Raw genomic sequence first — 15,511 nt, 5'->3', positions numbered from 1 at the left:
TTGTTTGAGACTACCGGGGATTTTATTCTTTGTATTATGTGCTTTTCAGAGATTTCTAAATGTTTTTCTTTTTTCAATCAGAAATCAACAATGTGAAGTAATTTTTGAGATAAAAGAATCATTTTTCCTGATTAATTTAAGTGTTTTTTTTTTTTTTTTTTTGTTCTGCACTTCTGCTTTAACATATTTTTCTAAAATAAAATGTGCTACTTTTACTATGGAAAAAACCTATTTGTAAATGAAATAACAAACTAAAAATATAAATAATTATGTTAAACGTTTATTCTTATGAACATAGGTCATCCCTTCCCCATTTTTTAATTGAGTACTGATGACTTTTCTTTTACACTTTACTGCATTTTGCAAGTCTTCTTAAATAGCATACATTATTTTTTATGAGTAAAACTTTATTTTTTATATATTTTATTTTACTTTATTAATTTTATTTTATTGTGATAAGAACAACATGAGATCATACCTCTTAACAAATTTGTCAGTGTACAATAGAGTATTGTTCATCTGTCCATTGATGGACACTTACATTGTTTCTGTATGGTTCCAATTATAAATAATGTTGCAGGTAACATGGGAATGAGGACATCTCTTTGATATCCTCATTTCAATTACTTTGGCTGTATACCCAGGAGTGGAATTGCTAGATGAAATGGTAGTTCCATGTTGCTTTTTGAGGAGTCTCCATACTGTTTTCCACAGTGGCTACACCATCCCACATTTCCACCAACATTGTGTAATCCTCACTAACACTTGTTATCTTTTGTTTTTTGGTAATAGTCATCCTAACAGGTGTGAGGTGCTATGTCATTGTAGTTCTAGAGGACACTATGCTAAGTGAAATTAGGCAGTCACAAAAGGAAGATATTGCATGATTCTATTTGTATGAGGTATCTAAAAGAGTTGGACTCAGAGTGGCAGAGAATAGAATGCTGGTGGTCAGGGGCTAGGAGGAGGAAGAAATGGAGAATTGTTGCTCAATGAGTAAAGAGTTTTACTTATGCAAGACAAATAAGTTCTAGAGATTCGCTGTACAACCTAGTACCTATAGTTAATAAATGGTACTGTACACTGTCAAATAGTTTGAGAAGATAGATCTCATATTAAATACCATCATAAGAACAAACAAAAACCAAAACAAACCACATGCACACATGAAAAAACATAAGGAAATTTTTGGCGGTGGTGAATATATTTATATTGAGTACTTTGTAGTATCACAGGTATATATGCACATGTCCAAACTCATCAAAATGTATACATTAAATATGTGTGTTTTTGTGTGTATCAGTTGTACATCAGTAAAGTTTAAAATGTAGTATTGTTGCCTATAAATAAGAGGTTATACCTCTTATTTGTCTTCCCAGTGCGGATGCTATACGTCTTGCTTCTTTGCCAACTGTTCTTTTTGAGAGAATGTGAGGAGCCTAATGGCAGCACCCTCACATCCTGCACCCATCTACCTGAGCAGAATGCCTGATGCGTGGCCCATACCCACACATACTTGTTAAATTGTGAATACTCTTCTACTCCACAACATCTGGGCTCACCAACATCAGCCACTTCCCTGTGTGCCCACATGTGGTCTTTAGACTGTTGGTTATCTTCATACAGTCATTCAGGCTTCTTCAGGATTAAATAGCTTTGATTAGACACTGAAGATTTACAGAAGAGAGCATTATGAAAGCAAAATGTCCAACCGTTTGCATCAATATTATCCCTAACAACACTTGTACATTTAAACCTTTTAACACAGTACTGTATAGGAGCTAGCATGTGGTCAGTACTGACTCATGGTGCCTCTAGCTCAGTGTCTCAGAGGACATGGAGTTATCCAGTGACTAAACTACTGCTCTTGGTAACTTTTGTTGTTTTTCTGTGTTTCCCTTTTTTAAATTCCCTGATGGATGTAAACTCTATACTATGTCTCTGATTTATAACTTGTTTTATAAGCTCATAGAATGTACCGTTTCTGGCAAGCCATTTTCTTAGTAAACAATGGAAGACATATTTCAAATAGAATAAAGCAGAACAATTTGAAAGTTATAATGGTTTCTTCACAAGGAGCAAGTTTTTACAAAATTTGGAAAAAAAATTGAGAACTTGAAACACAGATATACCCAATAAATCAAATATATCTAAAAATATTTTAGCAATACATCATAATTATAAATAGAAAGAAATTTCATTTCTATTTCCCAAACTGGTTTTTTGCTTCTCTTTCTTGATAATTTCAGTAAACTCTAAGAAACATATCTTAAATTCAACCCATGATTTCCTTATATCCTTTTATTATCAACAAGACTGACCTATTTTGCATCAGGTTAAATGTTAGATTTTCATCACTCATAGTATCCTTATCTTATTTTAGTTCTTGCCATGAATTTATAATAGAAAAAGCAACTTTCCTACCTGACTACTGGATAACATGTTATATTAAATTTGTCACTGCTCTTTTACTGTTTAAGGTCAAATGAGGAATTCATTAGCAAAAGACATACTTTAAGATCGAAATAATATATCAAATATATATGTAATACAACAAGACACTCCCTTTATGTCATAAGAAATACTTTCTTATCATTTTAGATAAATTACATGAACCAGATGTGACACTCTGGATTATCATCTTATCTGCCATTTAATTTTAATTTTGAATCCCATTCATATCATTTTCCTTTTAAGATCACACAGAACACCAATCACAATGCCTTGTACCTGCCAAATGACCAAAGAAGATTTGATGATATTTTAAAATTCTCACACAATTTTATTTTTCAGCATTTTATTTGCTTCTTGTTATAAACAGGCAACAAGATGAAATATATGTGGGTGAAGATGCGAGAAATGTGACGGTTCTAGAAAAAACAAAGTTCTCCCAAGATTTCAGCACGTTTGCAGCGGAAATTCAGGAAACCATCACGGCACTCAGAGAACAGGTTCGTTTTCTCCTCGGATAACATGTCCTTATTGTATGCATTGGAATAACTAAACATAAAAGAGCTGTCCAGTAACTCTCCACAAATATAGCACAGTATCAGAATAATAAAAACCTGTACAGGGAGTTATGTTGCTTTTTTTGCTTGCTTTTACTTTTTCTTTTTTAAAGATACAGTCTTGTTCTATTGCCCCGGCTGGAATGCAGTGACACAATCCTGGCTCACCGGAGCTTCTACCTCTTGGGTCCAAGTGATTTTCGTGCCTCAGCCTCCCGAGTAGCTGGGATTACAAGCGCCCATCACAACACCCAGCTAATTTTTGTATTTTTAGTGGAAATGGGATTTGGCTATGTTGGCCAGGCTGGTCTTGAACTCCTGGACTCAAGTGATTTGCCCATCTTGGCCTCCCAAAGTACTGGGATTATGGGTGTGAGTCACTGCGCCAGCAGGGAGTAGTATTGTAATAAGAATTGAGTTAGGGAAGGAGGGCTTGGGGTAACTCACACTACAAAGAGGCAGAGAGCCTCATCCTTTCTACCTAATGCTCAGGGCTCTGACTGGCATGAATTTGGTCAGCACCAGCTCTGCTTGCTGCTTCCGAGTGCCTCACCAGCACTTGTCTGAATAACTGTGAACTTGATGCCTGTTTCATCTGCACAGGTGGATATAATTGTTAACAGCACGATGTATATTTTTCTTATCAATTTTTCTTGGAGTAGAGTCAAAGAAGCTTCTTAGGAATTACTGTTTTCTCTGGCTTTCGTTTTCTGACAAAGCTGTAGAAAACAACATTCCCACAACCCGCTCTGCTTTTCCTTATTTTGTCAGTTGTTCTGGCTCATGCCTTATTTCATTTTTCCTAAAACTTAAGGATGAATCAACAAGAAGGAAAAAACTTGTATTAGAAATAGCAATGTAGATGTTTTTATTCAAAAATATACGTCTGATTTCTTTCAAGGCATGATGCCAAGCTGTCTGCTTCTTAGATAGTAATGTCACTGTGAGGTGTATGCTTTTCTTCATAGCATCATAGCCTTGAAAGCAGAAAACACTGTAGGAGGATGGACTGAGCCCGGAATCTGCCATCAGGAAGTTCTGTCCTCACTATTGGCCTGACGCAGTCAATTTATTTAATCATTCAGAACAAGTATCCTCATCTGACCTTCAGGGCTATTGTGAGGATCCAAAGAGATTCTAGAACAGAAGGACTTTGTGAACTACAAGCCCCTTAAAATATGATTGCTTCTTTTGGATGTGAGCACGTCTAGTCGCAGGTGAAGGGGTGTGATTACCAGGTGCGTATGCTTCCCTGAGAGGCTCCCACTGGGAGGCTAAGCTGCCTGCAGCTGCAGTCTGTATCAGTGCCTTCACTTGACCAGAAATACCCACTATTGAAATCACTTGTCCAATCTGAATCTTTTTTCCTTTTTTTTTTTTTGAGATGGAGTGTCGCTCTGTCGCCCAGGCTAGAGTGCAATGGCATGATCTTGGCTCACTGCAACCTACTTCTGCCTCCCAGGTTCAAGTGATTCTCCTGTATTAGCCTCCTGAGTAGCTGGAATTACAGGTGCCCACTACTGCGACTGGGTAATTTTTGTATTTTTAGTAGAGATGGGGTTTTGCCACGTTGGCCAGGCTGGTTTTGAACTTCTGACCTCAGGTGATCTACCCACCTTGGCCTCCCAAAATGCTGGGATTACAGGCATGAGCCACCGTGCCTGGCCATCCAATCTGCATCTTTTGTTTGTTTGTTTGTTTGTTTTTCTTTTTTTTTTTAAGATGGAGTCTCACTCTGTTTCCCAGGCTGGAGTGCAGTGGTGAAATCCCAGCTCACTGCAACTTCTGCCTTCCGGATTCAAGTGATTCTCCTGCCTCAGCCTCCCAAGTAGTTGGAACTACAGGCACCCACCACCATGCCCAGCTGATTTTGTATTTTTAGTGGAGATGGTGTTTCACCACATCGACCAGGCTGGTCTCAAACTCCTGACTTCAGGTGATCCACCTGCCTCAGCCTCCCAAAGTGCTGGGATTACAGGCATGAGCCACCGTGCTTGGCCCAATCTGAGTCCTATAAAAATCTGAAAGCCATGAGGCATTGCTTCTAGGTTACCCTTAAGATAGATAGCATGAAATGGTTGGGGTGACTGAGAACTCTGGACGTCACAGAGTCTGCAAACCCTGTTTCATGCCAGTGAGTTAATGTGTGTCAGAGAAGAGAAGTTATAACAGCAAAGAAAAGTCCTCAGCGCTGGGCTAGAGAAGGTGGGCCCAAACAACTTAAACATTAACTCATATATCACTCAACAAACTATTTTTTCATAAATTTAATTTATGGATTTATAGACACAGGTAGATTCCACGAGCAACATTTCAGTTCAATTTCAATTTAATTACATATTGTTGGTGATAATTGTGTATCTGATGTGTGCAGTAGTGATTAAAAACATCCCAGAGATGTATGTTTTTAAACATACCCCAAGACTGCAGTAGTTGTCCCTTCTAGGTGTTTAGTAGCATTCTTAGTACTTATCTCTAAATGTATCAAGATGGAGTGTTTTTGCCTATTTAATTGTCTGTCTCTTTCATTCCATTGTTAATTTCTTAATAGTTGAGACTATTTCACAGGGGTATCTTCAGAGCCTGGTGTAAAGTCCGTGTCTAAAAATAACCAGTTTCTTTGTGTTGGAGCATGAAAAGTTAGCTCTAGATCTCTCCATAATCTAAGGTGTATGACAGGCTGGGCAAGGTTCCATGAGAGAACTAGAAGGTCCTGTGATCTCTTATAGAGGTCAGTGACTTATTCAAGCTATGACCAGGCTATAGAGGCGGAAAGAAGTTGCAGCAGTGCCCAGTGCCTCATGTACACTGAGTGACATGTAGCAAATGCCTGACTGATAGGATTTAAACAATAAATAAACATAACATAACACCAGCAATAAGGAATATTGACCGAAGCCAGAAATCAACCCAGATCATCTAAAGGGGACTGAGAAAAATAAAGAACCCAGGATAGACAGCAATGATAAACTGCAGATTTCCTGGGTGACTGTCAGGTGCAACTAGAGTGGGGAGCACCCAAAGGTAGATGGGGATGATGAAGACAGACAGCCTTTTGTGAGGGTAAACGGTCTTTTAGGATTCAAGAAGCCCTGAGTATTTGTGAAATTAGTACTTACTATTGATCTGTCACTTACTATACTGAGACATAAGTTTTTAATGGCCCACATTGAAAGATAGGTTGTAACAGTGAGCCTGTTAGCTGGAGAAGGACATTTTTGATCGTCCAGTGTATGCCACTTTGTGGTATCACCAGTGTGGATGCAGTAGCTTTTTACAAAAACCCTTTGTTTTATGAAAAATGAGCATAGAGATAAAGAGCATGTATATTTCTGGAAGTGAAATTAGACAGCAAAGAAATAGATTAAACAGAATCTAGAATGTTTCAGAGAATCTGTATCCCATAATGGGCCTCATCATGGGAGATTACTAATGTTCTTGAGACTCATCCCTTAGATGCGAGGGGATTCCAAACCTCAGCCAAAGATTTCTAACCTTTACTTCCTAACTCTAGGTGACATTACATTTATGGGCTGCAACATAAGGTCAGTCTTGACATTTCACAGTGTTGAGATTTTACCTTTATTAAGTGACTTTGGAATGTCTAGGAATGATACTTTTTGGTCTTGATTTATTAACCATGATGGCATCAAGCTAACAAAAGTGTTCTGCAAATTTCCATGACATGTTATAGCTCTTGTGTATGTAGTTGGGTCCAGTAAATTATATTTGCCCTTTTTATTTGATTCTGATTATTGTGAGAATAACACATAATTACATGCAGAACATTTTATTATTTCTATTTAAGATCGTATCTAGTTTACCTGACTGTAGAGGGGGCATGGATGTGTGAGTGTGTGTGTGTAGGGTATATAATGAACAATGGGATGAGATATAAGAATTTACACATTTAATTATTGTCAAAATGTTAGTGAGGTCTTCACAGATACTACAAAACTGTGTGCATGCATGTACTGGAGGTACTACAAATAGAAAAGGTTTTAATAAGAGAAATCAGAGATTCTCACAGCTGTTGGAGCAGTGAGAACAAAGGTCGTGGAAACAGCTACTGGAGGGAGCTCACCAGGAAGCCATAGCACATCTCACTCATTTGTGCAGGATCCCCAAACCCAACCCTTCTTTATGCATCTGCTGACAACTACACTTAGGATACTAACTAACGGCATCTGCTTCGAAATCTTGTATCAGTGCCTCTCATTGGTAGACTCTAACCCAAAACCACAAAGGGAAAGAGATCCGGGAAGGATTTTCTGTTTCTGAGATTGGTGGAAAAGGATGTGGATGATGACAAGTTGACAGTAGACTAACTAGAGACCATAGTTAAGGAAGATTATTTAGTTCACTGTGACTTGGTAATCAGTTGGGTATTGGAAAGATGGTACATGAGGTCAGAAAAATTCTTTGTTGTCACAAAGACAGAATTCCGTTCTGAATGCCAATTACATAAAACAAATAAACTGATATAAACAGAGATATGGAGATCACCATGCTGGCCACTATAATTTGTTAACCTAAAATTAATTAGGCCTGGGGAAAAAATGCATACATTAGAACTATTCCAGAAAACCCAGCCTCCTCACTTTCTTAAACAAATAAAGGTAGATGGTTGAAAGGAATGAATAAAAGACACTCCAGAGGCTTTTTAAAATTAAGAGACAGGTAATGTTATTACTAAATAACAATTATAGAAGGTGAAACAGTTAAGGTTAAATAGGTTATGACATACATAAGGAACAGAGTGATGTTCGGTGTAGCTGGAGATTAGCTAATCAAGATTGTCAAAACAACGTACAAGGTGTCTGGTGAGGCAGAAAGTGTCTAGATGAGAAGATCTAATAAACTCATATTAGATTTTCTTGTGGACTCTAAGTATATGAGGAGGGAATATACATTTTCTCTTCTGGGTGGGTAGGAATTCCAGGAATCTATCCATCTCTTCTAGGTTTTCTAGTTTATGTGTGTATAGGTGTTCATAGTAGCCTTGAATGATCTTTTGTATTCCAGTGGTGTCAGTTGTAATATTTCCTGTATCATATCTCAGTGAGGTTATTTGGATTTTCTCTCTTCTCTTCTTGGTTAGTCTTGCTAATGGTCTATCAATTTTATTTATCTTTTCAAAGAACCAGCTTTTTGTTTCACTTATCTTTTGTACTTTTTTTGGCTTCAATTTTGTTTAGTTCTGCTCTGATCTTGGTAATTTCCTTCCTTCTGCTGGGTTTGGGTTTGGTTTGTTCTTGTTTCTCTAGTTCCTTGAGGTGTGATCTTAGATTGTCTGTGCTCTTTCAGACTTTTTGATGTAGGCATTTAGGGCTAAAAACTTTCCTCTTAGCACCACCTTAGCTGTATCCCAGAGAATTTGATATGTTGTATCATTTTTGTCATTCAGTTTGAAGAAGTTTTTAATTTCCATCTTGATTTTACTTTTGACTCAGTGCTCATTCAAGAGCAGGTTATTTATTTTCCATGTATTTGCATGGTTTTGAAGGTTCCTTTTGGAGTTGATTTCCAGTTTTATTCTACTGTGGTCTGAGAGAATGCTTGATATAATTTCAATTTTCTTAAATTTATTGAGGCTCATTTTATGGCCTATCATATGGTCTGTCTTGGAGAAAGTTCCATGGGCTGTTGAATAGAATGAGTATTCTATGGTTGCTGAATGGAGTGTTCTGTATATATCTGTTAGGTCCATTTGTTACAAGGTATAGTTTAGATCCATTGTTTCCTTGTTGACTTTCTGTCTTGATGACCTGTCTGGTGCTGTCAGTAGAGTATTGAAGTCCCCCACTATTAATGTGTTTCTGTCTATCTCATTTCTTAGGTCTATTAGTAATTATTTTATAAATTTGGGAGCGCCTGTGTTAGATGCATATATGTTTAGGATTGTGATATTGTCCTGTTGGACAAGGCCTTTTACCGTTATATAATGTCCCTCTTTGACTCTTTTAACCACTATTGCTTTAAAGTTTGTTTTGTCTGATATAAGGATAGTTAACCCTGTTCACTTTTGGTGTCCATGTTCATAACATGCTTTTTTCCACCCCTTTACTTTAAGTTTATATGAGTCTTTATGTGTTAGGTGAGTTTCCTGAAGGCAGCAGATAGTTGGTTGGTGAGTTCTTATCCATTCTGCAGTTCTGTATCTTTTAAGTGGAGCATTGAGGACATTTACTTCCAATCTTAGTATTGAAATGTGAGGTGCTGTTGCATTTATTGTGCTCTTTGTTGCCTGCATACCTTTTTGTTTTTGCTTTTTAACTTGTATTTTTGTTTTATTGGTCCTATGTGCTTTATGCTTTAAAGAGATTCTGTTTTGATGTGTTTCCAGGATTTGTTTCAGGATTTTGAGCTCCTTTTAGCAGTTCTTATAATGGTGGCTTGGTAATGGCAAATTATCTCAGCATTTGTTTGTCTGAAAATGACTGTCTCTTTCCTTCATATATGATGCTTAGTTTCACTGGCTACAAAATTCTTGGCTGAAGATTGTTTTGTTTGAGGAGGTTGAAGATAGGGCCCCAATCCCTTCTAGCTTGTAGGGTTTCTGCTGAGAAATTTGCTGTTAGTCTGATCGGTTTTCTTTTACAGGTTACCTGGTGCTTCTGTCTCACAGCTCTTAAGATTCTTTCCTTCGTCTTAACTTTGTTGTTGTTGTTTTTTTTTTTTTTTTTTTTTTTTTTTGAGACGGAGTCTTGCTCTGCCACCCAGGCTGGAGTGCAGTGGCCGGCTCTCAGCTCACTGCAAGCTCCGCCTCCCGGGTTCACGCCATTCTCCTGTCTCAGCCTCCCGAGTAGCTGGGACTACAGGCGCCCGCCTCGTCGCCCGGCTAGTTTTTTTTTTTTTTGTATTTTTTAGTAGAGACGGGGTTTCACCGTATTAGCCAGGATGGTCTCGATCTCCTGACCTCATGATCCGCCCGTCTCGGCCTCCCAAAGTGCTGGGATTACAGACTTGAACCACCGCGCCCGGCCTCGTCTTAACTTTGGATAACCTGATGACAATGTGCCTAGCTGAAGATCTTTTTGCAATGAATTTCCCAGGTGTTCTTTGTGATTCTTTTTTTTTTTTTTTTTTTTTTTTTTGAGACGGAGTCTCACTCTGTCGCCGGGGCTGGAGTGCAGTGGCTGGATCTCAGCTCACTGCAAGCTCCACCTCCCGGGTTCACGCCATTCTCCTGCCTCAGCCTCCCGAGTAGCTGGGACTACAGGCCCCCGCCACCTCGCCCGGCTAGTTTTTTTTTTTTTTTTGTATTTTTTAGTGGAGACGGGGTTTCACAGTGTTAGCCAGGATGGTCTCGATCTCCTGACCTCGTGATCTGCCCATCTCGGCCTCCCAAAGTGCTGGGATTACAGGCTTGAGCCACCGCGCCCGGCCTCTTTGTGATTTTTGTATTTGCACATCTAGGTCTCTGGCAAGGCTGAGGAAGTTTTCCTCGACGATTCCCCCAAATATGTTTTCCAAGCTTTTAGAATTGTTTTCTTCCTCGGGAACACCGATTATTCTTAGGTTTGGTCGTTTAACATAACCCCAGACTTCTTGGAGGCTTTGTTCGTATTTTCTTATTCTTTTTTCTTTGTCTTTGTTGGATTGGGTTTGTTCAAAGACCTTGTCTTCGAGCCCTGAATTTTTTTCTTCTACTTGTTCAATTCTATTTCTGAGACTTTCCAGAGCATTTTGCATTTCTAAAAGTGTGTCCAAAGTTTCCTGAATTTTTTATTGTTATTTATTTAAGCACTCTATTTTGTTGAATATTTCTCCCTTCACTTCCATTATCATTTTTTGATACAAGCCCTTGCATTCGACTTCGCCTTTCTTTGGTCCCTCTCTGATTAGCTTAGTAACTAACCTCCTGAATTCTTTTTCAGGTAAGTCAGAGATTTCTTCTTGGTTTGGATCCTTTGCTGGTGAACTAGTGTGATTTTTTTGGGTCATTGATGAGCCCTGTGTTTTTGTATTACCAGGGTTTTCTGTTCCTTCTCATTTGGGTAGGCTCTGTCAGAGGGAAGGTCTAGAGCTGAAGGCTGTTGTTCAGATTCTTCTGTCCCACAGGGTGTTCTCTTGATGTAGTACTCGCCCCCTTTTCCTGTGGTTGTGGCTTCCTGTGAGCTGAACTGCAGTGATTGTTGTCTCTCTTCTGGGTCTAGCCAGTCAGTGAGTTTATTGAGCTCCTGGCTGGTCCTGGTGGTTTCTGCACGGAGTCCTGTGATATGAACTGTCTGTGGGTCTCTTAGCCATGGATGCCAGCACCTGTGCTGGTGGAGGTGGCAGAGGGTGAAGTGGACTCCATGAGGGTTCTTAGCTTGGGTGGTTTAATGTTCTATTTTTGTGCTGGTTGACCTCCTGCCAGAAGGTGGTGCTCTGCAGAAAGCACCAGCTGTAGTAGTACAGAGAGGGACTGGACCCTAGAACTACCAAGATTATATGTCTTTTGTCTTCTGCTACCAGGGTGGGTAGGGAGGGACCATCAGGTGGGGACCGGGCTAGGCGTGGGTGAGCTTAGACTCTCCTTGGGCCAGTCTTGCTGCGCTGCTGTGGGGGATGGGGAGGAGATTCTGAGATCACTGCAGTTGTGTACCTAGTACCTAGGAGGATTATAGCTGCCTCTGCTGAGTCATGCAGGTTGTCAGGGAAGTGGGGAAAAGCTGGCACTCACAGACCTCACCCAGCTCTCATGCAAACCGAAGGGCCGGTCCCACTCCCACCGTGCCACCTGCAACAGCCCCGAGTCTGTTTCCAGGTGGAGGGCAGGCTTGAAAACTTGCCAGAGGCTTTCAGGCTTTCCGCCTCCCAACTACGAAAAGAAAAGCGTTTTAGTTCTTCCCTGCCTCTGATGTCTGCTAGCTGGATTTGCACCCTCCCCAGAGTTCTGGCTAGGAGGCTTCTGGCCCCACTCAAATTGTTACAAACTTCAGCTAGGGAAGTCCTTCTCTCCAGTGGGGTTTTATCCCCTGCTCCTCTGGCCTCTCTCCTGATGGATCCCTGTGGTGTCAGGCAGGAATGGGCTGCTTGGGAATTCAGTGAGCTCTCAGGGTCTCCCTGCTGCCTCCTCCCCCCTGGTATTTCACTTGGCTTGGTTCTAACTCAACTCAGCTTCAGGTAAAGTCGGGAACATCTCCCACAAACAGACCTTCAGCTTGTCCAGTGGAGGTGTGTGTCTGGGAAAGGAGGGTCTCCCCTTCCCACTTCTGCAGTTGGGGCACTTACAGTATTTGGGGTGACTCCTGGGTCCTGCAGGAGCAGTCTGCTTCCTTCAAAGGGTCTGTGGATCCTCTCGGGATTGCTGTTTTGTTCTTGCAGTTGATGTGGAGCTAAGTTTCACAATGAGAGCCTCCGCAATGCTGCACTATCCGGAGCTGCAATCTAGTCCTGCCTCCTGTCTGCTATGATCTACCGGAAGTCCTTATCCATTGTATTCTGAAAGCAAATAACTTGTTAGGTTTCTCAGGTTCAAAGATTGAGAGGAATTTTCTCTCAGGGTCAATCATACTCTAGTCTTACCCATAATTGGTTTAGATGATATTTTAATGAGATTTGGGACTTGGAATGGATTAAGACTTTAGGGGCTATTGCGATGGGGTGAATTGTTTATTTTGCATGTGAGAAAGACATGAATTTTAGGGGTTCAAAGGGTGTAGCATTATGGACTAAATTGTGTCTTTTCCTCAAATTTTCATGTTGAGTTCTAATCCCCAGTACCTCATAATGTGGATGTAGTTGATAACCATCTGCAAGTCAAGAGAAAGCCCTCAGAAGAAATCAACCCTGCTGGCACCTTGATTTTGGACTTTTAGCCTCTACAACTTTGAGAAAAAAAAAAAAAAATTCTGTTGTTTAGGCTACCTAGTCTGTGGTATTTTGTTATGACAGCCCTAGCAAACTTGGACACCAATTTTGCAGAAATGAAACAGCCTGTTGAAAATTAATATGGAATTATAAGGGATTCTGAATAGTCACATTTTTAAAAATGTTGCCCTGTGGTTCTTAGATTTTGTATTAGTTTTCCATTCTCAGTTTTTTCTTTGCATTTTAGTTTGTGAAGTTACTATTGACATATCTTCAGGTCAACAGATTCTTTCCCCTGCCACCTTGAGTGTGATAGTTAATTTTATGTGTCAAATTCTGGATCGTGGGATGCCCAGCTATCCGGTTAAGCAGTATTTTTCATGTTTCTGAAGAGATTAGCTTTACAATTGGTGGTCTAAGAAAAGCAAGTGCCCCTCCCCAGTGTAGGTGGGCATTCTTCAATTTGTTCAGGGCGTGACTGGAACACAAAAGTGGAAGAAGGTTGAATTAACTGTGCCTGACTGCTTGAATTGGGACATAAGCCTCTCCCGCCCTTGGCACTCCTGGTTCTCAGGTCTTCAGACTCAGTCTGATCTATACCATTTGTTCTCTGGCTCTCCAGTCTTTGAACTATACCACTGACATTCCTGGGTCTCCAGTTTTCAGATAGAAGATTGTGGCACTTCTTAATCTCTGTAAACATGGATCCAATTCCTTACAGTAAATCTCTTCACATTCACGTCTTATTGGTTTTATTTCCCTGGACAATCTTGACTAATACATTTAGTCTAATGATGAAGCCATCAAAGGCATTCTTCATTTCTGCTATAGTTTTGATTTCTAGCATTTTCTTTTTTTTTTTTTTTTTTTGAGACGGAGTCTTGCTCTGTCGCCCGGTCTGGAGTGCAGTGGCCGGATCTCAGTTCACTGCAAGCTCCGCCTCCCGGGTTTACGTCATTCTCCTGCCTCAGCCTCCCGAGTAGCTGGGACTACAGGCGCCCGCCACCTCGCCTGGCTAGTTTTTGTATTTTTAGTAGAGACGGGGTTTCACCGTGTTAGCCAGGATGGTCTCGATCTCCTGACCTCGTGATCCGCCCGTCTCGGCCTCCCAAAGTGCTGGGATTACAGGCTGCATTTTTCTTTCTCTACTTACATTACCTGTCTTTTCTTGAATGTTGCCTACTTTTTCTATTAGGGCCATGAATGTATTAATCATAGTTCTTTTTATCCCTGCCAGATAATTTCAACATCTGTGTCTCATGTGGGTCTGCTTCCGATGCTTGTTTTGCATCTTAAAACTGTATTTTTTCCCCTTCTTTGGAGCATGCCTTGTAAATTTTGTTTAAAGCTATACATGATGTCTTGGGTAATAGGAACTGTAGTCATAAGCCTTTGCTTTAGGTTTTTGTATTGAAAAGGCTGAATGTTGTGCTGCATTTAGTGTTTCCTGTAACCGTAGATGCCGTGGCTTTAAATTCCTTCAGTCTCTTTGTTTTTGTTTTTCCTACTGACTTTGGCCTTTCTTACGTATTCTTCCTTAGAGAGAGTCTGTGTCTTTCAGCTGCATCAGCAGTAATCACTGTTATTATGCTGGCATCTGGTTGATGTGCTGTTTAGGTGTGGGGATGGGAAATATTATATCATCTTCTGATGAATCCTCAGTTGTCCAGTGGGCTTATGCTCTGAGGCTGTGATTTTCACAAGCATTGCTCCAGTACTGTGGCTTTTTCTCCACCTCCTACTCCTTTCCCTGGCTGGTGTGCAGGTAATTTATTTCACTGGAGGACAGACCCCTGGTTTTTCTGTTGGCTTTTTCCCGATTAGGTGAGTCAGGAAGCCTGGAGTAGGATGCAGTGGATAAGAATCCCTTTTCCCAGTTTGTTTTAGAATTTAGTACTGTACCCTTTCAAGTTCCTTCCCCTTGGTATAGAGGCCTTTTATATGGAGAAGGCTCTGGGTGTTTTTCACAAAGGATATCTTTCCCTGCCCCTGCCAGGGCCAGGAGGGGATGTTTCTTAGATGTCTTCTATGAGAACCTTATAAGTTTCCTTAAGTTAAACTTCATGAGTACGTTACCTCACTAAGACAATAACACCTAGTAGTTTGTCACGCTCACATTTTTTATATTGCCCTGTAGTTCTTAGGTTTTCTGTTAGTTTTTCATTCTCAGTTTTCTCTTTGCATTTTAGTTTGGGAAGTTATTACTGACATATCTTCAGGTCAACAGATTCTTTCCCATGCCACCTTGAGTGTGATCGTTAATTTTATGTGTCAAATTCTGGATCGTGGGATGCTCAGCTCTCTGGCTAAACAATATTTCCGGAAGTTTCTGTGAGAATATTTCTGAAGAGATTAGCATTAGGATTGGTGATTGGTGAACTGAGAAAAGCAGGTGCCTTTCCCCACTGTAGGGGGGCATCCTTCAATTTGTTCAGGGCCTGACTGGAACAAAAAAGTGAAGGAAGCCTCCAGCAACTTCTTAAAATTACCATTTAAGTGTTTGTATTAGTCAGAGTTCTCCAGAGAACTATAACTAATAGGAAATGTCTGTCTGTCTGTCTGATATGTGTATTCAAAGACATTGGCTCACACCATTATGGAGGTTGGACAGTCCGAAATCTTGGCCTGACAGACTGAATACCCAGGACAGCTGATGGTGCAGATGAAGCAGAAGGCTATCTGCTGGAGAAGTCAGTCTTGTTCTG

General features: G+C 40.3%; 1 protein-coding gene across 2 annotated transcripts in view; it reads left to right on the top strand.

Annotated features, from left to right (window-relative positions):
* The window catches only part of PXDNL (peroxidasin like), a 409,080-nt gene that overhangs the window by 378,549 nt on the left and 15,020 nt on the right, over window positions 1-15,511 (top strand). For both annotated transcript variants that reach the window (XM_033203626.1, XM_033203627.1), the window contains one exon: window positions 2,822-2,951. In XM_033203626.1, the coding sequence (XP_033059517.1) occupies window positions 2,822-2,951 (130 nt within the window). The remainder of the gene's footprint in view (window positions 1-2,821; window positions 2,952-15,511) is intronic.

This window comes from Trachypithecus francoisi, unplaced genomic scaffold (assembly GCF_009764315.1).
Source record: "Trachypithecus francoisi isolate TF-2019V2 unplaced genomic scaffold, Tfra_2.0 Lachesis_group7, whole genome shotgun sequence".
Lineage (NCBI taxonomy): Eukaryota > Metazoa > Chordata > Mammalia > Primates > Cercopithecidae > Trachypithecus > Trachypithecus francoisi.
The sequence above is the reverse complement of the archived record's forward strand: the minus strand, read 5'-3'. Positions and strand labels throughout refer to the sequence as shown.